Source organism: Mesoplodon bidens (genome assembly GCF_964165515.1).
Source record: "Mesoplodon bidens genome assembly, chromosome: 2".
In the NCBI taxonomy this organism is placed as follows: Eukaryota; Metazoa; Chordata; class Mammalia; order Artiodactyla; family Ziphiidae; genus Mesoplodon; species Mesoplodon bidens.
The window spans coordinates 76846800-76872394 of NC_138177.1; the positions used below are offsets into that span (position 1 = coordinate 76846800).

A 25595-nucleotide genomic window follows, 5' to 3' on the forward strand; every position below is an offset into this window, starting at 1 on the left:
GTACTGGCCACAACATTGTTCTTCAATCACCATGAATAATTCAGGGCTTTATAGAATATTATTTATTTTTTTAAAGATACTAATGACACTGAGTCACAAGATTGAGACATAATGGAAGTACTACTTTGATAAGATAGAGAAAATTCAGTTTTGATTCAGCTCCTACAAAAAATCCTTAACTTCAACTGAAGTATACTGTGGTGTATAAAAAGAACAGGACCTGAAGGATGACCAGAATCTCAGCATTGTTCTTCTCCAGGGCTATGTCAAAGGCAGATTTATCAAACTTGCTGAAAGCATGGACATCAGCTCCATATTTGATAAGTAGCTCTACAACATCTCGATGGTGGTGCTCTGTGGCCCAGTGCAAAGCTGTCATCTTCAGCATGTCCTTGGCATTCACATCTGCACCATTCTGTCATAGAAAAGTAATTTTTTTCAAAGAGACACTGGTTACAGTAGCACAGGGACAATATCCCATCACCATATACAGAGGATTTCCATAGAGATTACACATATTCAAATTTAGAAATGTTTAAGAAATATCAAAGGGAAAAACATGTCTCCTGAATGCTGATAGACACAATGCCTTAAATGAGAGGACCTTTTAAGGACATACTTGGAAATTATAACAGATGGGAGAGGAAGGGGAAAAGAACAGATTTTTGTTGCATTTATTAACAGAGAGCTGAGTGCCTGAAAAAATAGGCATAAGACCAGAGAACACCTGCAGAAGAAAAATGAAGAAAGACCAAGAAAGTCTGTTTAGCCTTTAAAAACTTAGAAAATAAAATCCTCATAGCCATGATGACTCTTGAAAGAGATGCAATTCAATGCTATAAACTGTCCTAAACTTAATCTTTCCCAACCTAGTTTCCTACCACCTGTTTAAGTAAAAAAACAGGGAGGTATTTATCTTTTTTACAATATAGACCCCTCACTCTTCTTGCTTTACCCTAACAAGTAGTTCCACGATGTGTGCATGTCCATCAGCTGCAGCCATGTGCAAGGGGGTCCTGTCCACTTTGGTCCGGGCATCCCTGCTAACGCCTGCTCGAAGGAGCACTTCTGCTGTGGAATAATGACCATACTGGGCTGCAAGGTGGAGGGGTGATGTTCCAAGCTGTGGGAAAATAATACTCATTTAATATCAACTGTGTGCAGAGTCCTAAATCATTACTGGAGGGATACAAATGAACAACAGGTGACGCCTAGGTTCCTGCCCTTGGAGAGAGAATCTGGCTGGATAGATAAGCTGAAGAAATTATTTCATTAAAATTAATAAACTAATGGACAAATAAATATACAACCAATTAAAGAAGCGCTAAGTATAATGGATTTAAGTCAGGTGGACTTACCAGGTAAAATTCCATAAAGGGTATGATTTTAAATAGGGCTTAGAAGAAGGTTAAAAAAAATGGAAAGAAAAGAGCATTCTGAGTCAGGGATAAAGGGAAGGGATAGGCAAGTTCAAAACAATTCTAGGAAAAGGGCAGAGACTAGAAAGTTACATTTGAAATTTAGGGTACAAATTTAATTGGTTGAAATAGAAGTTTGTTACCACAGTAAAGCAAAGCAAAAAGACTGATGAGATGAAGTGCCGCCTGCACCCCCCCACAGAAAAATATAGCAATGGTGTGTCAATAGCAATAAGCAAGTCTGTATCATCTCAAAGTAAGTCTTGTTACTAATCACAGTTATCTATCAGCATCCATTTTGGCCAGAGATCTATTCCTTTCTCATGTTATGCTCTCTATTTTAAAACCTATTTCGTTTATTCTTTGCTTTTCATATATTCACTCTCTTTACCTGATTGGATTTAATTCACATTGTTCTTTTCAGGTCTATTTATAGAAATGCTAATCTCATGGGTTTCCTTTCTTCCTTTTTGTGAAGTGCTAAGAAACTGCTGGCCTCTAAAGTTATGAATTGATCACCTCAGAATAGAGGACAGTGCTTATCGAATTGTTAAAATTAGGCAGTGCTTACAAAATCTATGAATACTAAGCAAGCCCATGTTATAACCGGGACCTGGATCTTCTGACACTCTGCTCTCCAAGTTGACTGTCTGAACTCATGAAATTACACCTTCCTCTTTAATGTTTTTTAACAGTGGTAAAGGAAACAAAATGGCTAGACTATTCCTTATTAATGAGGACATTTTAGAGGAAAGGAAACAAGGAGTTTCATTAGTTTAGAAATGCACTCAGTATACTGATTTTGTTTAATTTCTAGCTAATTACAGCCTATAACCCAAGGACACTCCAGGGATAAGTAAACCTTTAGAAAATACTCTAAAAAAACATTATAGGGCTTCCCTGGTGGTGCAGTGGTTAAGAATCCGCCTGCCAATGTAGGGGACACAGGCTCGATCCCTGGTCCGGGAAGATCCCACATGCCGCGGAGCAACTAAGCCCGTGGGCCACAACTACTAGAGCCTACGCAACTAGAGTCCATGCTCCGCAACAAGAGAAGCAACCGCAATAAGAAGCCTGCATACCACAACGAAGGGTAGCCCTTGCTCTCTGCAACTAGAGAAAGACTTCAAGCAACAACGAAGACCCAATGCAGCCAAAAATAAAAAAAATAAATTATAGAAAATCACAAGTATATAATATCTTACAATTACCACCCATATAGCCACAGGAGATTCTTTCAATTTGGAAAACTAAAAGAAAAGGAAAACCACATGTTCAGATGAGGCAACAAAAATGAAATGCTTGTAAGGAGACTGAGGCAGAAAAAGAATGAAGAAAAATCAATACAGACTGTTTAGCCTTTAAGAAAAAGGTTGGTAACAGCACACGCTGGGAATAATTAAGAGAGCTTACCCAGTCTGTGGTGAATGGGGCACCATTTGCCATCAATGTTCTTACTTCATCATCTTGGCCTTTTCTTGCTGCTTCTAGCAACCTCTTCCCCAAGTCCACCAAAGACATCTTTATGCATAGGAACACAAATTTTGGGGAAGCTGTCACTCAAACACAAGGAAAGCTGCTTGTAAAATGTTTTTAGAAGACGTCTTGTATGCATGTTTTTAGCAGACCTCTTGTATATATGTAAGATACTTCTCAAGTGGACTACCTGATAAGGCACTTCTTTTCCACTTCATCTAACACAAACAGTCGGATATTTGGGAAGTTTCTGGCCCTAAACCATAGTTCCCTCACTTTCAATCTCCAGAAAAATACTTTGGAAATATGTGAAACACATTACTGCCTTTCTAGCTTAAGGAATCAATAAAACAGCATTTCACCCCTTTGAAACAACCATGGGTAGAAATAGTATGTTACAACAAAAAATGAATAGATAAACCAAGGATATTGAGACTCAGGTACATGGCAGACACTTTTTCAAAAATGAACAGAGACGTCACTGCACCTGTTGAAGGTGTCTCAGCAACACCTAGAGTTTTTTTTAAACAAAGTCATCAGCTTGGCCAGATTACATACTTTGTTTAAAAGTATAGTTATGTCTAAAATCACTAGTTTTTCACTTAAAAATGTGGGCATTATTTATTTACTTTTTTTTTTTTTTTTTTTTTTTTTGCGGTACGCAGGCCTCTCACTGTTATGGTCTCTCCCGTTGCGGAGCACAGGCTCTGGACGCGCAAGCTCAGCGGCCATGGCTCACAGGCCCAGCCGCTCCGTGGCATGTGGGATCTTCCCGGACCGAGGCACGAACCGGGATCCCCTGCATTGGCAGGCGGACTCTCAACCACTGCACCACCAGGGAAGCCCTATGTGGGCATTATTAAAATCTTTGTGAAAGCTCGTAGTAAAAAAAGCATCTGAGTAGGAGAGATTTTTTTATTCCCTGTAAAAGGCATATAGCCAACTCTCAGTTATTTAGGGTAAAAGAAAAAACAAAACTGTTGCTAAACACATGAAATCAAAGGTAATAAACTGTGGAGATTAAGTCTGAAGAGCATGCAAAATGGTCATTTAACTGGATGGTTACTGGGACTTCCCTGGTGGCGCAATGGTTAAGAATCCGCCTGTCAATGCAGGGGACACGGTTTTGATCCCTGGTCCAGGAAGGTCCCACATGCCGCAGAGCAACTAAGTCCGTGTGCCACAACTACTGAGGCTGCGCTCTAGAGCCCATGAGCCACAACTACCGAAGCCTGTGCGCCTAGAGCCTGTGCTCCGCAACAAGAGAAGCCACAGCAATGAGAAGCCCGCCCACTGCAACAAAGAGTAGCCCCTGCTTGCTGCAAATAGAGAAAGCCCGTGGGCAGCAACGAAGACCCGCTGCAGCGCCCTCCCCCCCCCAAAAAAATGATGGTTACTGTAGATTAGAAACTGGCCTGGGTATAAAGGATACCCAGGATAGTGAGAAGTTCCTATATGCAATGCAGAATTGTCTGAATGGTATATAATCACCACTCACTACAAATCTTCCAACCAACGAGGAAACGGCTATTCTTGATAAATTTAATTTTTATTATCTGTTCCCTTTCATCTTGTACTGCTTTGTCCATATTGTAAAAAGTAATTTCTCATTTAAAAAAATGAACAAAGAGAGTCTGCCATTTCAAGGAAGACAATCAGCAATATTTACTGCCAATTATAATTTCAGCTTCCATGCAAAAAACAGAATTTTGGGAATATCCACCACCATGAGTTGATAGCTTACTACAAACTTTTCTCATAAAAGTAGTGGTGATACTAATGAATGTGATTTTTTAATATTGTATAAAATGCATCAACATTTGGAGGATGGGAATTATTTGGTGAACCAGTATTTTTCAAATGACCAATGCATGTTACAAAATCATGCTCAGGTAAAAAGATTCATTCAAAGTGAAAGCAGATCAATGGGTTTTAAGGTAATCAAGTATAAAACATTCATTGACATGGTTTCAGATTCCTCATTGCAACCAACTTTTAAGAAATTGCCACTTGTTGAGTTTTTGTGTAACATCAAAGAAGAATATCCACAATTACCTGAACAAGCTATTAAAATACTCCTCCTTTCTCCAAGTACATATTGCAAAAGATTGAATGTAGAATAGATATGAAAATAAGAAATACATATGAAAATTATTAAGCCAGAAGTTAAAGAGATTTGCAAAAATATAAAACAATGCCATTCTTTTTTTTTTGGCCGTGCTTGTGGGACCTTAGTTCCCCCCGGCCAGGGATCGAACCCAGTCAGTGAAAGCGCCAAGTCCTAACCACTGGACTGCCAGGTAATTCCCAAACAATGTCATTCTTCTCACTATTTCTTTAACTTGGAAGTTATTTACTTTCATAAAATTTTGTTATTTATGTTAACATGTAATGGATTTATTATTGTATTTTAATTAACATTTAACAATTAATTTCAAAACAGTAAATAGCAATAGATACAGCAGATTGGAGTCCTTAATAATTTTTAAGATTAAAACCTGAAAACCAAAAAATTTGAGAATCATCTAGCCACTATGTGATTTAGATTTATTTTATTTAATATTCCAATCTATATCATAGAATATTGTGCTCAAACATGGGTATCCAGGAGACCACTAGGGGAGTTTATTCAATATGAATATATAGTCCAGGCCCTGTGACTGGACTGGAGCAGAGGATGAATGTTAATAGTGTGAAAGTCTATAACCTGATCTAAGTTTTTACGACTTAAGAAAATGTTACAGAAAAAATGATAGCATACCCTTCTTACAGAAAACTTATATTTGCATTCCTCCATGGTTATCTTTCTTTTAAAATATTAAACCTGCCTTTCAATTTAGTTATTACTATTTATTTATTTATTTATTTATTTATTTATCTATGGCTGTGTTGGGTCTTCATTGCTGTACGCGGGCTTTCTCTAGTCGCGGCGAGCGGGGGCTACTCTTCCTTGCGGCGCTCGGGCTTCTCACTGCAGTGGCTTCTCTTGTTGTGGAGCACGGGCTCTAGGCACACGGGCTCAGTAGTTGTGGCTTGCGGGCTCTAGAGTGCAGGCTCAGTAGTTGTGGCACACAGGCTTAGTTGCTCCGCGGCATGTGGGATCTTCCCGGACCAGGGCTCAAACCCGTGTCCCGTGCACTGGCAGGTGGATTCTTAACCACTGCTCCACCAGGGAAGTCCCTACTAATAGTTTTTGGTTTTGGCTGCACCCATGCCCGCCGTTGTGGAAGCGCAGTCTTAACCACTGGACTGCCAGGAAGTCCCAACTAATAGTTTAAAACAAGAACAAACATTGTTAATCAACTATACTCCAATATAAAATAAAAAGTTAAAAAAAAAGAGAAAAAAAAACAAAAAATAAACTGACAGAAACAGTGAAAAAAAAGAACAAAATTTTAGGTAGTTCATTAGCAGAAATGACTCTCACATTTTCTCAAATTATACTATATGTAAAAAGTATAGGGCTTCCCTGGTGGCGCAGTGGTTGAGAGTTCGCCTGACGATGCAGGGGACGCGGGTTCGTGCCCCAGTCTGGGAAGATCCCACATGCCGCGGAGTGGCTGGGCCCGTAAGCCATGGCTGCTGAGCCTGCGCATCCCGAGCCTGTGCTCCGCAACGGGAGAGGCCACAACAGTGAGAGGCCCACGTACCGCCAAAAAAAAAAAAAAAAAAAAAAAAGTATATCACCAAGACCTAAACACCTCTACTGGGAATTCCCTGGCGGTCCAATGGTTAGGACTTGGCGCTTTCACTGCCGGGGCCAGGGTTCAATCCCTGGCTGGGGAACTAAGATCCCACCAGCGCACAAGGCGTGGCCAAAAAAAAAAAGGAAAGTCATAGAATGTCCTTTTCCCGAGATGTTTTAAAAAGAGAGATGAGAGAGGAATGTCCCCCTGGGAAGGGGGAGTAGAATAAGATGACGTCAGGTGGCTCAAGGAAATCTGTGAGAATAGGAGAAAGCTAACGGGAAGGAGAAATGGAAGCGAAGAATCCATGATCTGACGACATTTTTTTTTTCTTTTTCTATTGCACACGTCCCCACTGGGCCTCTAGCTGTACAAACAACTGTGCAAGAACTGGAGGCGTGGCCCTTACTGCTCTTGCTCAGATTACTGAGCTCGCTAATAATCTTTACGCTATTACTGGGGTCAGAGAATTAGGGTCTCCGTTTTCTCCTCTATCACAACTCCTCCCGTGCCTCACAGCGATGTTGTCTTTCTGGAAGAAGAAGCAGGGAGCCACGGTCTCAGCCTAGGGGGCAGCCCCCAGTCCGGGCTCCGCGCTGCCCCCTAGTGGTCACCTCTGTGGCCTTGGCTTCCCTCGGTCCAGCTCCCCAGCCCCAGGTCTTACACCCACCCCATTCTTCACCTCCTCCCAGTCCCCTCCCCTTCCTCCCGGCAGCATCCCCTTCCTCTCCTTCCCCAAGCCGCCCCCGCTCTGGTGAAGGGGCACCGCTCCGTCTGCACCCAGAAGTCCGGGACTGGGCTGGGAAGCGGTGCAACTTTTCAAGGCAGCCTCCCTCCCAGCCGTGACAACCCCGATTCCACGCATCTCTTCTTCCCCCTCACCTCCTTGTCCGGGACGTTGCCGGCTGTGTTTTCACCGAGCCCGCCAGTTTGGTCCTGTTTCCTTCTCTAGTTAAGACTCCCTGTCACTGACGGTTACTTTTTGACCTTTTCACATATGCATATTTTGGGGGCTTTTAACCCCCCCTCGCGGAGAAATGGAGGCAGCAAAATGGCGGACCCGGAAGTGAAGACGGCGAATATAATTTCTGGCGGAGGAATCTATGAAGAAAAAATGATTAGAAAACCCACATTTGCATTAAAACAGAAGGGTGATGTACCCCAGAGACTCATTTTATATGCTCGGAAGGGCTTTGAGGTAAAATAGTGTGTATCCGAGACATTTTAGACAGGACTATTTAGCGAGGCGGAATATTATTGATTACGTGTCTTATAGTTCCGGCAGGGGACGGACCAGATGGTTTGTTTTGGCGCCAAGAGCCCCGCAAACCGCTGAGAAATCGGATTGTGCATCGCTCCTGCTCTCTCTTGGTTGTTTTTAGGGGGCCACACTTAGGGCTGATGAGAAAACCCTATTTCTCTGTCTCAACCTCGGGTGAAGATGTTTGGGACATTGCTGGCTTTGCGCATGAATTGAGCTCTGGTGCCGGACGGCCACATTTCCAGATACAGCCTTAATATAAGGAGCCCAGAGCCAAGCTGTCAGCGCGAATATTGAAACAACGGAGTCATTTCTTTGTGGGGGGGCCTGGAAGAGCATGGAGCATGAGTTTGCAAATCCACTTAGGTACTTTATTTACCAAACAGTTGATTCCCATCTCCACCCACCGTTCTCCTTGAACTAAAGGACAGCGAGAAGTCGGGAAGGAAGACCTTCAAAAATAAGTAAAAATAGAGGACATATCACTGGTCCACTCTTTATTCGATTTTGGCTTTTGTCGTTGATGGTGGGCCTTTCAAAGTCTACGGGGAAGATTTACATGATTCCTCCTTCTCTGGATTTCTTTCTTTTTTTGTAATTTATTTTATTGAAGTATAGTTGATTTACGATATTGTGTTAATTTCTGCTGTACAGCAAAGTGATTCAATTGTACATATATATATATATATATTCTTTTTTATATTCTTTTCTATTCTGGTTTATCACAGGATATTGAATATAGTTCCCTGTGTTATACAGTAGGACCTTGTTGTTTATCCATTCTATATATAATAGCTTGCATCTGCTAAGCCCAAACTACTAATCCACCCCTTTTCTGAATTTCTCTAGATCCTTTTCATGTACTTTAAAGGATTTACGGCATACTGCCCAAATTGGTATTTGCAGCTTCCCTTTTTGAGGGTCAAAATCATTGTCTCATTCTTGTTTACAACCTCTCTGTTGTCCGACGTTGTCTCATATAGTAGGCACCCATAAACTACTTGTAAATTAGTCCAAAGTTTTTTTTTTTTTTTTAATGAGGTGAGTTACAAGTAAGCAGATAATATATTTGGGTTAATTCGTTTGTTAGGCACCCAGGCTGAGATAATGCAGTGCAGATTTAATGCCATAGGTGCCTTCTGAGGCATCTGGAATTTTTACCTCAAATACGTTGGTAGTGGGCATGCACAAGAGTGGTTAGTTACAGCTTTCTCCCAAAATACTTTAAATAATTTAAGCTGATTTCACCCTTGTTATCTATCTGTTCAACTTGAAATTCATCATTTTAATGTATAAAGGCTACTCAAACCCTTCCTCAAAGTTTAATATTAGATAAAATATATAAGCTGAACTTGGAAGCAAGGCTAATTTTTGAGATCTATACTGCTTCCTTGTGAAGAGAGAAAACTAGAATCCAGTCCTGGGATTGAATGTCTTTATTAAAGAAGTGATTAAATGGCAGCACAAATCAGCAGCAATAATTTCAGGAGTGGAGACAAGGTATAGGGTCAGAGTTGATTGTTCATTTCATGTTATCAAGGTAGCTGAAGAACTGTGCCTGAGGCCCATTCGATCATTATTCTACATTGCAAATGCAGGAGGGCAAAACTAAAATACTAAGGACCAAACCCTAGGCCTTTTAGAAACTGAATAAAACCCTACAAATTACCATAATAGTCAGCAGGATTGCATCTTAAGATTTGAAATCCCAGTGGTTTTCCTCAGCTAGAGTTTTCAGCCCACAGGAGCAAAACTGTAAAGTAAGCTTGAAGAAAGAAAACCCTTTTGAGAGAGCATAGCTATTTCTGAAATGATTCAGTGCTTTCCCCTATTGTCATCTCCCATGATGTATTATTTCCTCTTGTTTTAAACCTTTATCCCGAATTTCTCTGAGAAAAAATGTATTACAGGAAGGAGCAGGACCACCTTAGCCTTTTAGAAATCCTACAGTCTTAGAGTAGATAATCTCAAACTAAAACTTACAGGGTTTTCATCAACCTTTGAAGAAATATTTGTGTTTACTGGCCTGGAGCAAGAAATGAGGAAGGTTTGAGCAATCTCTGAGGCTGATTAAAATGAAGTAAAAAAATCAGTCCTCCATTTTGCACTCCATACTACTCTCTGGTGCCCTCATCAGGCCAGTTTTCTGGAATTAATATCTGGGGGGGAGGAAAGGAATCCCTGTGACCCAATACTCCATTGCTTGAACCCTTTACTTTGTGGCTTTGAGAGAAACTGATAAGAAAGAAAGATAGATAGATAGATCGATAAATAAATAAATAAATAAATAAATAAATAAATAAATAAATAAATCACAACTCTGGCAGATTCATCAGCACCACCTCAACACAATAGAGGGGAGAGAGCAAGACTGATAGGGTAAAAGGGTGGAAAGGAGGGGCTTCAAAGGGCAGGAAAGGAGGGCAAGGTGGTGGGAGAGAGGTCTTGGGCTTAGAGCAAGTCCAATTCGAAGGAGTGGATGCTGGCAATGGGAGCTCTCCAAAAGTTGAAGGTGCTGTACTCAAGGAGGGCATCGCCTTCAGGGTTTTTCTCCTGGTCTGCTCCGGTTGCTTGCCCCGTCGTTTTGCCAACGCTGCTGTCCTTGATCTTGTAGGTGGATGTATCTGACAGACCCAGGCCTTCCAGCTCCGACAGATCCAGTTCTGGAATGGGCATCCTCCAGAAAAGAAAGGAGCTGTACTGGCTACTCACAGGATCCCTCATAACTTCCTAGAAAGAAACCACGTATCAGTCTTCATGGTATTGCCACCTCTTTGCGGCCCATGGCCTTTCCTTACTGAGAAACTACATCCCCGTTTGCCTTTGTACATAATCCAAGTTCCCTAGGACAAGCTTCAGGAATCTTCCTCTATTACCATTTTCTACCATTTCCTAACTCCTCCCCATCTTGGAATGACTTATTTACTGCCTACTGCTTGGGTCTGGTTTTCAAGGCCTTCCAGAATCTGGCCCCATTCTTCCTAGCAGTAGTACGTTCTCTGCTACAGCTATGCTTATTCCTGTCTTTCTTAACTCTCTCCATTCTCCACCTTAAAATACTATCCAAGTTTCAAGACTCCATTCAAGTCCCTAGAGGAATCTTTCCCCTGAACTCTTATTATATTTCATATTCTTGATTTCTTCCTGCCTTTGGTTTAATAGGTCATGGTACCTCTGAAAAGGGTTTCCATGATTTTTCTACTTTCTATTTTCCTCCCTGCTTTCTAAACCCTACTGTAAACTCACCTCTTCCTGGAGGACATCCTTAAACTTACTCAGCTCCATCTACCCTATTTCTTCCAGTATCTCCCACAATGCCTGTAGAGTTTTACTTGACTAAATCAGTTTGGGGTTCCAGATCACTGTTACATGTCTTGTATAGGGATAATCTTATCTCCTTCAAGGAACTGAGAGTTTCCTCAAGGGTAAAAACTAGTCTACTTTGTACCTTCTTCACAAGTGCTGGGCTTTAAACACAAAAGACACTCAAGACTGCTGACTAATTTTCCCTTAGTATTTAATATAATGAATACCTTGCCACTCCCATTTATAATCCCACAGATAAACCTTAACAGCCTATCTATTTCTCTCTAGCCTACCTCCCCTTCAGAACAAAATGCAGGTGCTAAAAGAATTTTTCTATGCCGTAACAGGATCGCTTCTCTGACCCAGTGCTAGAATACACCTGATGATAGAGCAAATGGATTAGAAATTTCAGGTAAGGAAAGTAGAGTTTAGATGGGAAGGAGAAAGTCTTTTAACAGAATTAGATACTTTTCCATGTTTTAATGAGTACTTCTCTCACCTTTCCTGCCCGTTCCACCCACACCCTGAACTTAGACTATTATACCTCCCTGCAGCCTGCTTACTAACCAAGGGAGGGGGCAAGAAGCATTAGTTGAAATGTTCCCAAAGGAGCAGAAAGAACATTCCACTGCCTCCAAAAATAGAACCCCCATTTCACAACGCCTTCCTCCAACAGAGTCCATTGGCTCTCACCAGGCCTTGAGACTCCTAAATAGTGGCCTTAAATAGGTTCCACAATGCCCCCATATAATGTGGCAGAAAAAGTAGGCCTTAATCTAGAATACAGTTATGTGTGAGTGTAGGGGCTTTAGGAATGGTAAGTGGGTAGACTAGGATGTTTTTAATGTTAGAGTTACTCTTTTTCTTCTTAGGTTCAAGCTCCAAAATACACCCTGGGAACTGAGCATTACTCAGCAGACAAGCTGCTTAAAAGGAGAGTAATTTGGGGACTGGAAAAGCGTGGGGGAGCATGTTGAAAAGGTGAGGTCATCATCCTATGATATTCAGTCTTGATCATCTCCACAGTAATTTGCAGAGGCATGTGCACAGAAAGCTACAAAAAATGTTGTTCCTATCAACCAGCCAACCCTGGCTTAGTCTGGGACTGTAGAGATTGTAAGAAGCAAACCTTAGGTGTCAGCAGCATTATTGACTTCTTCCCATGGGGATTTTTAAAAACTAACAGTACTAGTTGTTTGCCAATCTAGCTGGCTTCTTTTGTATCCCCTCCCTTACCAATCCCCTCCAGAGTGAGCTTAGTATAATGCTGGGCACATAATAGGCTCTTTAAAAAATAGAATCATAGCGGGGGAAAAAAGCATAGAATTTTAAAACTAGAAAACACCTTAGAAATTATCCAGTCAGTTTGGATAGGGTCTCATAATTTCCAGTCTGATTTTTTTTGATGTGTTGTACATAGATAATTGCCTGCAGCTTTTTATAATCCTATACCAATATTCTCAAAACTTGCAAGAATTCTTAGTTGCTGAAGAACAGATATTCAGTGGTTTAAGTGTGATTCTGATATGAATGGTGAAAATGCAAAAGGCAGAAGAGAGGAAGATAGGATCTGAGAAAGGGAAAAAGCTCTTTGACAAACTGACTCCTTTTCTTCAACCAGTATATGTATAAAAAGTCCAAACAATTCTGAGTGTCTGGCAGAGCTTCTCTTGCAATTAAAAAAGGTAAAGGAAATTGTACAAAATATTAACTTAAAAGGTCCAAAATCTCTAGCCATGCCATTGATTCAGAGGCATGTAGAGAGTACCAAATGCATTTCGGAAAGGCACTCAATCAAGTATATACAGCATTTAAAATCAAGTCAAGAACACTGACTGCACCAAAAATTGACGCTAAAATACCCGAACATTTAAAATTTAATATAGTGTGGATTTAATTCCCAAATATCCAAATTTTGCACAGGGTCCCTCTTCAGCTAGCTTTCTCTTCCCCAAATATTTTCTACCCATAGCTCATCTATCTTTATATCTCTCATTTACTTATCTTAAAGGGCTTGGACAGTGTCTTGTACCACAATATATGCTCAATAAATGCTTCCCACTATCCTTCATTTTAAATTATTCAGGTATTTTAGGCAAAGGTAATTTCTAAATATCACTGTCTAGTCTTAGAGATACACAATTAGCAAATACATAGCATAAAGTGGCTCTCTCTGAGCCACACAGACACGCCCAGATACCCTTTGTCCAGATCATCAGTGGGACTCTAGGGCCTACCCAACAGGGCCTTGCTGTGTCATGCTGCCACCGTAGAGGGGAGGACAAGGGATGGTGGTGGAGGGGAATGGAACCTCTCTGGCATCTCATTATATGTGTCTCATTCTGCTGCAAATAAGCATTCCTTTTCCAGAATCTGCTCCCATACCTAGCTCTTGTGGACTCTACTGATTTCAATATGGGATCAGGCAGTTCTCCAACACAGAAGCCCCTATCTTCCTACCTCAAGCTGCCTCTTTCTTTGGAGAAAAGGTTTGGGAATGGGAGAAGGAGACTGTTAAAAGAAAGATCAGGATTAATCTCAATATTATCTCAATATTATCGTGTATCTCTCCCTCCAAACTCCTTCCTATGGAGACAAATAAGTTTGGGGTGAGGGTAGACACATCAATGGAACACAACAGAAGACATTTAAAAATACAGGGAAGTAGAGGCTAGAGTGGTACAGTAGGACTAGAGATTCATCAAAAAGCTGGGAGAACAAATTGACAGCTTGAAAAGGAAGATGTAGCTTACTAAACTGAAGATAATAAAATTAATAATTTTATTATCTTCAGGACAATGTTATAGGCAAACTGACAACTGAAATAAGGAGATAAATGCTGAGAAATAACTACATGTAAATTGTTAGAAATTAATATCTGTGTAAAGGATTATAAGGCATGGATGAAGATCTTAGCAAAGATGTAAAACGGTGAACAAATAACTACCTATTGTTCACAGCGCCGCCTTCGCTCCTCTTGAACTGTCCCCCAACCCCATCCTCATTTGGGGTCTTCAACCTAACTAGAAGCACCGACTATCTTTTCAGCCCCTTGCCGCCGCCTCCACCCCCGGCCCCGGTTTCGTTTACCTGTTATCGGTGAATTACTAGCGTGTTCCAAAGATGGAGGGAGTACTTCGGGGGCTCCGATGTCTGCTCTGGGCTGGGCTGGAGAACAAGAAAGCTGTTGGGGCTTTGACGGCTTTGTCTTCTCACTCCCTCTCTGTTCAGTGACTGAGTCAGTCTGCTCAGTCTCCCCCTGCAATGCAGCCCCTCCTAAGAATGGCGGAAGGACTCCCCGCCCCCTCCCGGCCTGACTCGGCTAATTCAAATGATAGGTTCCAGAACACTTGAGGGAGGGAGACAGAACTAAAGCATCTCCGTAAGCTTATTGGTCTGATTCCCGAGCTCTTCCAGCTCCCCCGTGCAGACTGAGGGTGTAATGAATGAGTAGTTAATTGTCCTCTAATTTTAGGTTTATGGATTAAAAGTCTTGACGCTAGACAACGTGGAGAAGAGGAGTGTCCCTTTGTTCCCCAATTTAAGGATTTCAGGTCACCCGAAGTGTTTTTGAGAATCACAAAAATTCTCCCTCGGTCCCTCCCGATTTGCCTTCCCACCCTCACAATGGGTAAATAAACCTAGCCCTATTGCATTTGCGGTAGGGCACAGGAACATCGGGGATGCGTGTGCTTCTGCCAATCTCTGAACTCGGCTGGGGCCGGAGGATTTGGGGGCTCCGCTTCCTTTCGCCCTGCAACACCTGGCGCGCAGACGGAACGCACTTTTCTGGAGGGTCCAGCTTGGGTGCCAGGCCTTCCTCGAGGGTCCGCTTTCCCGGGTTTTCCCGGCAGGGGCGGCGGCCCTCGGGGGCTTCCGAGGCCCCTCCCACGTCCCTCCGTCGTGCAGCGCCACCTCAGTCCAGAGGGGAGCTGTGCGCCCGGCTCTCAGCCGGACGGGTTTCGTAATCGCGTCGCGGCCGTTTCCGCCCTCAGCCAGCCGCACCTCTGCTGCTCCGCCCTCGGCTCCCCCACCGCGCCGAGGAGCGAGCCCGGGAACCCCACGCTGGCGGGCACCGAGCGGGAGCCCCCCACCAGCTGGCGCCGGACGCCTGGATGACGGAGCAGAGCAGGTGAGGCCTCGGGCTCGGTCCCTCGGCCCGTGCGCCCCGCCTGCCCCGTCAGGCGGAGACGCACCGGATGCTGGGGGTGGGGGAGGAGGGCGTCCACGGCTGTCGAGATGCTGGGTCGGTGGCAAAAGGGGTGCGCCGGGTAAGGAGCCGTCCCTGTCCGTGCTCCGGCGGTGCGCAGGTGAGGCCAATGAAGAGCAGAAGGGAAGACGGGTCTGGAGTGTTTGGGGGAGACGGGAGGTGGGGAGGTCTCTTTAGAGACTCACCAACCTCGGTGCTGCCGTGTGCCAGCAAACTGAAGCAGAGCTGGTCCGGGAAGGTCTAAATCTGAGACAAGCAGCCACGCCAGACAGTGACAAAGTCGGAAAGATTCACAGAGAGGCCCGATCCTAGTTCAGTCCTGGGAGGAGCAGCGAATTTCTGGGTAGAGTCCGGGGGTGGGCAGAAATGGAGCCTATGTGACTGAACCTATTGGGCAGGGGGAGTTGAGGGCCTAGCCCTGTTTCCTCTTAAGCCTCCACAACAAGACCTTTCCTGGGAAGGGTACGGTTGGTGCTGAGGCAAATGCCTGTCACTTGACTGAAAGTTGGGGTCCACCCCCACTTCTCTAGAGCCCCGCAGCAGCCCTCATGTCTGGAGGTCTCCATAGGGGACCAGCTGCAGCCCTGGGCTCATAGCCAGAATTGCCCGCTCCATTTTCTCAATTCTCTTTCTCTTTCTCTCCAGCTGCTTCTTGTGAAGGCTTGTCAGGCAGTGGGGTAGGAGGCCTTGGGGCTGGAGTCAGTGGGACCGGGAAAACCGGTTTGGGGCTAGAACAGGACCAGGGAACTACCTCTGTACATCCTTCCTCCCTGGAACCTTTCTCCCATCCATTCTCCTGCTCACTCCCCAATAGTTTTAAAGCTCTTAAGCTCTCCTGTGACCTTGGTGTCTTTTCCAGCTCTGTATTTCACCCTTCCTATTTGGGACTCAGGCCCAGGTCACAGCACTACTTGGCAGTCAGGGTATGGCTTTATACGATCTAATCCTGACCCCTCCTACTGTTTACCCAGCCCTTCCCCTTCATTGTGGAGTTGAAATACTGGGTAGTGGGTTCAGGAGCCTCTTCTTCCTGGGCTGACCAGTTGAGGACTTCATTTTTCCTCAACCCACTCTTCTCTAGATATTTTAAAGGAGAGTGGCAGCCAATCACTCTTACTTCCTTTTCTGGCCTGTTCCCCTCCCCCCTCACCACCACCACCACGTTCACCCTGCCCAGTCTTCTCCTCACGCTGACCCCACCCCCAGGTTTCAGAGACCCATATGTCCTGTGTCCTAGGGAATGGAATTTCCTGGTCACTTCTCACCATCATTGGTCATTTCATGCCAAGTCCCACACACACACTTTCCCTCCACCCAGCCCTGGCCAGGTCCCTGGAAAAGGAACAGAAACGTCCTTGTTCCCTCCACTGCCCCTTTCCCTCTCTCCTCCTCCCCCTCTTCTCTCCTTTTCCCTCCCACCATCCACTTCTGTTCACTCAGCTTTGAGCAAGGAGGGTGTTGGGGGAGAGTCCAGTCTCAGTAGAGCATGTCTGGTAGTGTTGGGGGTTTCCTCTGATTCTTCATTGTTTTCTTCATCCCCTCCCACCCCCCCAACCCTTACCACCCAACACCACCACCAGCACGACAAACCCTGTGACTGACTGACTTCCCCACTGACCACAGCTCCCCTCTCTGGACAGCCGTGTTCTGACTTCCGCCCTGTCTCATTACTCCTCCCCTCCAGTGGTGGGAAGGGAAGTAAGAGAAAGCCTGGACTCCGGTCCTTCCATCCCTCAGAAGCTGTGTCTCAGTGTTTGTGTGATCTCATCTCAAGGCTGAGAAAAAACCCTCTCAGTTCTTAGATCAGTGTAGGGTGCCAGAGCATCAGGGTTCCAGTTTTGGAGGGAGGGGAGATTCCTATTCAGGCTAAAGTGTAATGTGCATGAAACTGCCCTGTTTGGAATCTTTGAGGTTGCTTGTATTATAGGACTAGGGGAATGCAGTGAAAATAGAGGAAACCTATATGTGCCCTACCCTGGCTGGCAGTAATGGAGAGGGGAGGAAGTTCTTCCTTGGACACTAGTGCTGTTGGAAAGTTTCTCATGTCTGGTTGGCTGATGAAGATTGGGGGTGGAAGTGGTAAGGAGGGAAGAGAGAACAGGTCACAGCATGAGAGGAGGAGGGAGGGAGGGAGGCCCAGGCCCTATGGGGTGTGGGGCAGAGCGGAGTGGCACGACAGGACATGTGAAGAGGGTGGGGAGGCTGGAAAAAGATGCCTCATGGGACAGAAGATACTTGGCACGTGTACCTACAACCTGTGCACAGATGATCTCCACAAGACACACACGTGGGCATAGGGCCATGCCACATATGTGCAAACAGAGGTGCACACAGAGGAGTGCATTGACACAGAACACAGATAAAACAAGAGTGTAGGCAGCCCTCAGGAGGGATCTCAAGGTCAAGTAATAAAGAAACTGTTAAATGGCTTCTGGGAGGGGTTGGATCTCAGTTGAGGGAAATGAGGAGGAACAAGGGCAGGGAACAGAGAGGGAAGAAATTCCTCACTGTAGAAAGTCTTAGGTTCCAACCTGCTGCAGTTGGTCACCTAGGACCTAGGTAGTCAAGGCCTCTCTTGGTCTTAAAGAAAATCGAGGTGTTCAGGGTAAGGTGAGGAAAAAGGGAGTGTCAGGGGTGGAGGCCTTGTTTGTGAGAACAAAAAACCACCATTTCCTCTTCAAAGTCACTGAAATGCCCCTCCCCTTCTGCCTTAAACCCAGGGAGAAGGGAGGTGGAGCTTGTAGCACCCCCAAACTTTGCTCATTTCTGCCAGTATCATTTAGTCCCCTCCCATCCTCTCTTCCTAGCTTCTAGCCCCCTTCCTCTCCCCTCCGTCGGTACCAGCAGCTACTCTTCCGTAACCCTTTGGTGCCCTTTTGGTTCTTTGCCTTTCTCTGAGAGTCAGACTTCGAGGTTCTTATGTTTGGAGAAGGTTAGTGTTGGTTGTAGGACTAGGGCCTTTACAGGGGAGCAAGAAGATACGGTCTCATCAGGAGCCTTCTCAAAGAGTGGGGGAGTGGATTTCTCATTAACTTTTCTCCTCTCTCTACTTTCTGCTCATCCAGGGTTCCAGGTCTGTGGAAGACATAACCTTGTGCCTGCTTGCCCACCCCACTTTCCGACCTTGCTAGTCTCTCAGGGTCTGAGACACTGACCTTCACCGCTCAGCTTAAGGGCTTCGAGGACTCCACTTTCTCTAGACCTGTCCAGCTGAGTAAACCCAGGGTGTTGTTACACCTGAGGGGAGTGAGGAGTGGGCGGTCAAGGCACCAGAGCAAGAGCCCTCTGGGGCCTCAGGCAGAGGCGTGAAACTGGAACCATCGGGGAACATGAGTGAATTTTGGCACAAACTGGGCTGCTGCGTGGTAGAGAAACCCCAGCCGGTAAGTCTCCCCCACCCCACCCCACCCCAACACACAGAAACCAGTTACTGTATACTGGGATGTAGATACATCAGTCTAGGATCCGCCGTCTAAAAAGCACACTTCTTGCCTCCTTCTCTGTCAGGATAGCTTCTATGGCCTGGCAGGTGTGTACATGGAATAAAGGGGACTGGGTGATGGAGGAAGTGAACAGTCCTAGCTATCACTTTTTCCTGTCCATTTTGAGTTGGACAGGGGTTGTAGGTGGAGCTTGATACCTGTCAGTTTTCCCCACTGTTTCCTCATCAGCCAGAGGTGACTTTGACTTGTCCTTCCTTTGTCCATTGTTCACTCTGCAGGCCACTGCCCTTACCACCCTGCCTGTGTCCTCTCTCTGTTTATGTTGTTCTAACCTTGACTTTCATACCCTAGTGATTTCCCTGTTATAATGCCGTATCCCCTTTCCCACCAGGCCCTTAGCTCTTCCCTTAGTGGTTTTCATCTCTTTTCCCTTCCTCCACTGTGACGTAACTCCCTGTCTTCTCCAATCAGAAGAAGAAGAGGAGACGGATTGACCGGACCATGATTGGGGAACCAATGAATTTTGTCCACCTGACTCACATTGGCTCTGGGGAGATGGGTGCTGGAGATGGACTTGCCATGGTAACAAGGGAATGGGGAGAGGTTGATACGAGGTTGCGGCCTAGAACTGTGCCCTTTTTTGAAAGTTCAAGCTGGGGACATAACAGAATACTCGATGGGAAGCAAGAAGCTAGGATTCTAGTCCTGGTCACAGGCTGCATAAATCTGAGATCTGGCATTTCAAGTCTCTGGCCTAGGCTCCCTCATCTTAGAATTAGCAGATTGTCCTTCATTGGATGGAGGGTATATATGTCTTAATAGTTACTTGGAGGGCTTTTTCCAAACACCCTAACCCTTCCTTCTGTTAACTAAGAACTGCTGTCTCAGCGCCACAGTAAGTCATATTGTGGTTGGGAGTGTTGGGACAGGGAAAAGGCTGAGCGCCTCTATCCTAAGTCATGTTTACTATGCATTTCTGCTCTCAAAATAAGGGAAATGGGCTTGGAGGTAGTGAAGGATCTTTTCACCAGTTATGAAACACAGATAAATATGGGAGAGTCCTTTGTGAGAGGATCTTACTAGTAAAAGACCCACTTTATCTCATCCTCATGAAGGTCATTGTGAAGGGAGGCACTGAGACTTCCCTTGGAGGAATAGAGATTAGTTTTAACCTTTTCAGATTGCTTTTATTGTCAAGGAGATGGGGTCAACCTCTTCTCTGGAGGGCACAGGGGAGCTCTTTTACTGTGCCATATGAAGATTTAGGAGAGAGTCTCACATGTGCTTTTTCACAGACAGGTGCAGTTCAGGAGCAGATGAGATCCAAGGGAAACCGAGACAGACCGTGGAGCAATTCTAGGGGCTTATAGCTCCAATACAACTGGTGAGTGATTAGAGAAACCCATCGAGCACCTCCAGCCCCCTGCCTCAGAACCGTGATCCTCTGCAAGAATGGGAAGTGAAGGGAGGAAGAAAGAATTAGAATGGAAGAGTCAAAAATGTAGGATCCAGAAAGGCAGAGAGAAAGGGATGTGCAGACAGATAGAAATAGAAAAAAGAGCACACTGTGGAAATAGTTAAGTGTGAACCAGGTGGTACCCTCTCCCTAAGGTTTTCTTCGAGGCTAATCTTCCTTCTTTTTTTCCTTTAATCAGGTTCTGCTGTGTGTCCAGCCTTCACCCTGTCCACTCCAGAAGAGATGCTGGCCCTACCAGTTTCCCTCCTAGAATCAGTAACCCCAGGGCCCCTCTTTTCCCTGTCTAATAGTGCCTCAAATGGCTTGGGGGCTGGACTCCCTCTACTCCCTCTGGCTGTAGCCCCTCCTGGAGATGGGGTCAAGGCAGCAGGACTGACCAAGTGACTACTGGTTGGCCAGAAGGAGCTCAGCTGAAGCCCTGGACACTATCAGATCTGAGATAGGAGTTTTCTGGGAACTTGGAATGAGTTCCCTTCTCCTGAATGACGGTCTAGGTGCCACATGCTTTTAAACTCTTAACCTGGAACTCCTTAAATGTGGTGGGTAGGTGAGATTACCAAAGCTGAAGCCGGCTTTGCTAAGAAGCTCCCTACCTCCCTGCCCTTATCTTTCGTCCTGGAATGAACTGAAGCAGACGTCAAGCAGGGTCTGGGAGGGTGACCACTGGCTAGTCTACTTTTTCTCTTTAGATCTCAGACTTGAAACTCAGTCCCTCAGTATCTCTCTGCCGATACCAGGGTCTTTCTCTAGGTAGGCCTCTAACCCTATGTTTCTGTAGCATTGCTGGCTCCTAAGATCTTCCCTTCTTTTTTTAAATTAATTAAAAATTCAATTTAAGATGAGTTCTCTTAATTACCCCCATCCTGCTACTACCTCTGTCCTTAACCCCATCCCTGTCAGGAGCCTTATTTCCCACTGGATAAGAGTTAAGAGGTGGGTCTTAACCTGAAGTCTTGGGGATCTGCCCTCTGCCCACCTCCCTGTTGGCCTAGAGAGCAGGAAGAGGGATCTTGGAGAGAAACCCAGAATGCAGCAAAACTAGGAGTTATGTCTCAGGGTAGACTTACTGATCACTGAGAATGGGAGTGGTGGTGAAATAAATAGGTTGAAAACAGTCATCCTTGAGTGATCTTAAGATCCTCCGGCATGAGAGCCGGAAGACCTCTAGAGCAAGTTTTCTCAAACTAGGCACTTTTGACATTTTGGGCTGGATACTTCTTGGTAGTGAGGGACTGTCCTGTGCATTGTAGGATGTTTAGCAGCATACCTGGCCCACCCTAGTTATAACAAAAAATGTCCCCACATATGGCCAAATGTCTCCGAGGGGGGCAAAATCACCCCCAGCTGAGGGCCACTTGATATTTTTCTCTCAAATGATTTCCACTTGTTCATCCTAAGCCTGAGTCATGGATGAACTAGGGCCCTGTGTAAAGCAGGCTCAATAGGGCTGCACATAATCTCCAAACACTTCTTTATTCAGTGTGTTGCTTGTGCTTGCATGGGTTCATGTCTCTGTGATGGACGTGTACTGTGCTTCTCCATCCTTATGCTCTCTGGAGGAGGGGTTCTTGTGGTGTGGAGACATGAACAGGGTATGGGGGGACTGGGGAAGGGAGGGAGTGAAAAACAGTAGAGCCATAGATACCCCAGCTTATCCTCCCCAAACTTTAAGCTCTGTTTCTGTGCCCTAGTCCTAGAACCAGACACAAATAAGACTCAGGGAGTTTTGTCTGAAGACCAGGTCCCACTGCCCACCTGGCTGAAGAGTCTGCTTTAGGTGGGAAAATAATGTAGGAGTAGGGTCTTCAGGCATTTTCAGTTTTCTCAGGTGTTTTGTTCTGGCCCCTTGCAGGGTGATTAGGAGGGCAGAACAGATGAGCTCCTGCCTGCTCTGCGATGAGAAGGCAGGGATCTCATTAGCTCAGTAACAGGAAGAATCCTGTTTGATGGTAGTGAGGGTCAGGAATGTGAGAACTAAGATCCACTCTGCTGATTCCACCATCCATCCAGTTTGCCCCCACCTATAGTGACTGAGGTTCTAATTTCAGTGTATTTCCTGCAGATTTTTTTTTTAAGTGTTTAAGCTTGGTTATAGAGATACATTCCCAATGTACCCAATTCCAGTCTAGCTAGTTGCTCTGAAAGTAGCTCATCATGTTGGCCTAAAGTAGCTGAATAGCCTGAGGGTTTTACTAGATCTAAAGGGTTAACAGGATAGGGCAGAAAGATGGGGGAACTCCTGGAATCTCCAGTCACCCTGATCTTGAGCCTTATTGTACTGCCTATTCTTTTTGTTTGTTTGTTTTGTTTTGGCCACGCCATGCGGCACGCAGGATCTTAGTTCCCGGACCAGGGATCGAACCCACGCCCCCTGCAGTGGAAGCAGGAGTCTTAACCACTGGACCGCCAGGGAGGTCCCTTTACTGCCTATTCTTTAGACACAGTCTTTTCTTTGGTGCTCTCACCTTTAGCTACCTTCTCTAATGTGTATGCTACCATCACTTTAACAATATTTAGAGTGATGGGAACGGGTTTGAGAGTCATAATTTATATTAAAAATTGTTGGACTTTTAAATACATTTTCAAATAAAAAAGTTTAAGCAAAACAGTCCCAGAGTAATCACTACAGGTGTGTGTTGGGTTAAAGGGTAGACGTGGTTAATGAAGGCAACTCCTAGAAAGTGGCTGTCGTGGAATTTTGTGCTGACCTTGCCCTTTCTGAGGAGAGAAGGCCAAGTGTCATGAAGGCAAGAAGATAACCATCACCTCCCAGGGGCTCAACTCATTGTTCTTCCTGTTCCTTGTTCTTGGCATTCATCTGAGATTTTTCAAGTCTTTAAAGAAGTACTTGTTTAAAAACAACTTTGGAAATGAAGAAGGTGAGCAATGTCAACACTTTTATCCTGGGGGATAGTGGAAGGGACCAAGCCAGATGCTGCTAGCTACACAGTTCAGTCTTAAGGTTCACGAGATTTATGGTCTCCCCTCCCTCAGGTACCTCTGTAGAAAGACACAAGACCAAACAATGTTTGTTTTTTCTAGTTCTGTTTTTCTGTACTAAAAATACCCAGTGGGAGCTGGGATTGAATGGGGAGGAGAGGTTGAGATGCTGACACCTGTTGTGGATGAAGTGGCCATTACCTCCGATTTCTGTTTATCTGGGTAAGGAACCAAAATAGAGAAAAGGGAAAATATTATAACCACATCCATATTCTTTTCCCCTCCTTGCCTCATCTCCCTCTCCCCACAAACCCTCATTCCCTTAACACTGCTGCCCACTATTTATGCTGCTTTTTTATATTGAATAATGGTATTAGACACAATAAGGAGAAAGACAAAAACAGAAACTGACAGAATGACCGAGTATACATTTTATTGTCCTTCTCCTTTCCCCAAAGGTCCTGTCATCCTGAGACCTTGAGAATATTTTATCAGGTCGATCAGGAACTTTGGTAGCTCTTTTGGTAAAGTAGAGGACAATCCTTCCCTGAGAATTCTTAAGTTTCTGGGAATAATCCCAGGAGGACAGTTCTTTGGGTTAGTAGTGGTTAAGAGCATCGGCACTAGTGTCAAACAAACCTGGTTTAAATCCTGCTGTGACTCCGCTACTTACTGTGTAAACCCCCCGTTTCTTCATCTGTAAAGTGGGAATAATAATACCATAGTGTTGTTGTGAGGACTGATCCAGGTAGAGTGCACATAAGAAGACCTCAGATATTGGCAGCTGTTACTGTTAAGCTGCGTTAATAAGCTGAAAACTACGAAATCTTCCACATCCATCAACTATCTCCACATCAAGAGTTCTTTATATATCTACAATCTTAACAGTTTGGTCAATAATCATCTAATGACCTACATGTTGCCTAACAGCCAAACAGCAGTTGCTCAAGAAATGATAGGTGGGGCTTCCCTGGTGGCGCAGTGGTTTAGAGTCCGCCTGCCGATGCAGGGGACAGGGGTTCGTGCCCCGGTCCGGGAAGATCCCACATGCCGCGGAGCAGCTGGGCCCGTGAGCCATGGCCACTGAGCCTGCGCGTCCGGAGCCTGTGCTCCGCAATGGGAGAGGCCACAGCAGTGAGAGGCCCGCGTACCGCAAAAAGAAAAAGAAAAAAAAAAAAAGAAATGATAGGTGGAATCAATGGCTAACAATAATGTAAATAACCAATGCATTTTATGAATCAATAACCAAACATAAGCAACAGTTCACGCAGACACACTGGCTGGCTTAGCAACAGGGTTCTGGATATCAGGACTTTTCAGATGCCTTAACAAAGATGCTGGCTCATCACTAAACACTTACTGGTTGCATCTCTGTGAACACTGTAGACAGGCTGTTCCAAATATCTTCCAGCTCAGTCCTGACCCTTTTCCAAAAAGCAAGGGCTGGGTTGGGCCAGAGACTGGGGATGAAGGGGGTGGGTCTGAGTCGGCTGACGAGTGGGGGAAGGGGAGTAGTGGTGGTGGCCCTGGTTGTGGTCTGAGTGGTGCAGCTGGTGTCAGGAGCGAGACCTGTATCGAGGGGGCACTCCTCCCGCTCACGGTTGCAGGGGCATTGGTGGTAGGTGCAAGGCCGGTGCTCAGTGCGGAGTTGGCTCAGCGCCCCAACTCGCAGGTGCCCCCAAAGGCCACGCAGTTTCCCGGCCCGGGTCCGGCTCATGGTGCCGGACTTGCAGTGGCAGTGCCACGGGCCCCAGGGCATCAGCACCAGCTGTGGATCCTCGGGAGCTGGCATGGCTGTGGGCGAGGGCGGTGGCCACTGGTTTGGGGTGGACCGTGCTGTTGACCACTGGTTCAGGGTAGTGTCGGAGAGCAGCTGGTCCACATTAGCCTTCCAGGTGGAGGGCCACTGGCTTGAACTCATCCTGATTTCGGAATCCTGGTCATTCGCTGTAAACCCTGGGCTAGGCCCCCCAGGTGCACTGAAAGTCGTATTGTGAGTCTCCAACTCGGTGTTATTCTTTCTAGCATAAATCACAACCCCCTCTTCCAAAGACCCATCCTCCTCCGCTGACAATTGCAACCTGCTACCTGTGGACACCATGGAGGCCAAGAGCTTGGCAGCGGCTGGGCCTGCCAGGCTGTCGGCCACGGCCACGACGTCGTCCTCATCCTCCATTGTTACCCTCATCTTCTGGGAAACAACTCTCTGGGTGCTCCGGGCGGTGCTCCGGTAGCTGCGGGTCATAGGGCCCCCGAAGCGGAAACTGTCCCGCAGCATCGCGGTCGAAGTCAGGCCTTTGGCCCCCGCCGCCCGGGGCCCCAGACTCAGCAGCAGGGCCCAGAGCAGCGCGCCGGTGGCGGGGACCATGGGGCTGGGC

General features: G+C 45.5%; 4 protein-coding genes across 6 annotated transcripts in view; 1 reads left to right on the forward strand and 3 right to left on the reverse strand.

Annotated features, from left to right (window-relative positions):
- The window catches only part of GABPB2 (GA binding protein transcription factor subunit beta 2), a 28315-nt gene extending 19736 nt beyond the window's left edge, over window positions 1-8579 (reverse strand). The window contains exons 1-4 of one of the 2 annotated variants that reach the window (XM_081256915.1): window positions 7463-8579; window positions 2832-2939; window positions 956-1123; window positions 221-415 (exon numbers count right to left, since the gene is read on the reverse strand). In XM_081256915.1, coding sequence (XP_081113041.1) covers window positions 221-415; window positions 956-1123; window positions 2832-2939 — 471 coding nt within the window. In that variant the 5' untranslated portion in view covers window positions 7463-8579. The remainder of the gene's footprint in view (window positions 1-220; window positions 416-955; window positions 1124-2831; window positions 2940-7462) is intronic. The other variant, XM_081256914.1, reaches the window with a different exon arrangement.
- Window positions 8580-9259: 680 nt separating this feature from the next.
- On the reverse strand, window positions 9260-14461 carry MLLT11 (MLLT11 transcription factor 7 cofactor). The gene is made up of 2 exons (XM_081224316.1): window positions 14238-14461; window positions 9260-10571 (listed from the first exon to the last, which is right to left on the reverse strand). The coding sequence occupies exon 2, from the start codon at window positions 10563-10565 to the stop codon at window positions 10293-10295; it is 273 nt and encodes a 90-aa protein (XP_081080442.1). The 5' UTR covers window positions 10566-10571; window positions 14238-14461; the 3' UTR covers window positions 9260-10292.
- Window positions 14462-15092: 631 nt separating this feature from the next.
- On the forward strand, window positions 15093-22883 carry CDC42SE1 (CDC42 small effector 1). 2 transcript variants are annotated; one of them, XM_081224317.1, is made up of 5 exons: window positions 15093-15279; window positions 18423-18740; window positions 19272-19382; window positions 20096-20184; window positions 20456-22883. In XM_081224317.1, the coding sequence occupies exons 2-4, from the start codon at window positions 18687-18689 to the stop codon at window positions 20168-20170; spliced, it is 240 nt and encodes a 79-aa protein (XP_081080443.1). In that variant the 5' UTR covers window positions 15093-15279; window positions 18423-18686; the 3' UTR covers window positions 20171-20184; window positions 20456-22883. The 2 variants fall into 2 exon arrangements, with proteins under 2 accessions (XP_081080443.1, XP_081080444.1); XM_081224318.1 differs by lacking the exon at window positions 15093-15279 and adding an exon at window positions 15357-15457.
- A 1536-nt stretch (window positions 22884-24419) lies between these two features.
- Window positions 24420-25585, reverse strand: LOC308628381 (protein MENT; the record flags this gene model as incomplete). Its single annotated transcript, XM_081255205.1, has 1 exon — window positions 24420-25585. One exon carries the CDS (start codon window positions 25583-25585, stop codon window positions 24566-24568), a length of 1020 nt encoding a protein of 339 aa, XP_081111331.1. The 3' UTR covers window positions 24420-24565.
- Between the last annotated feature and the right edge of the window lie 10 nt (window positions 25586-25595).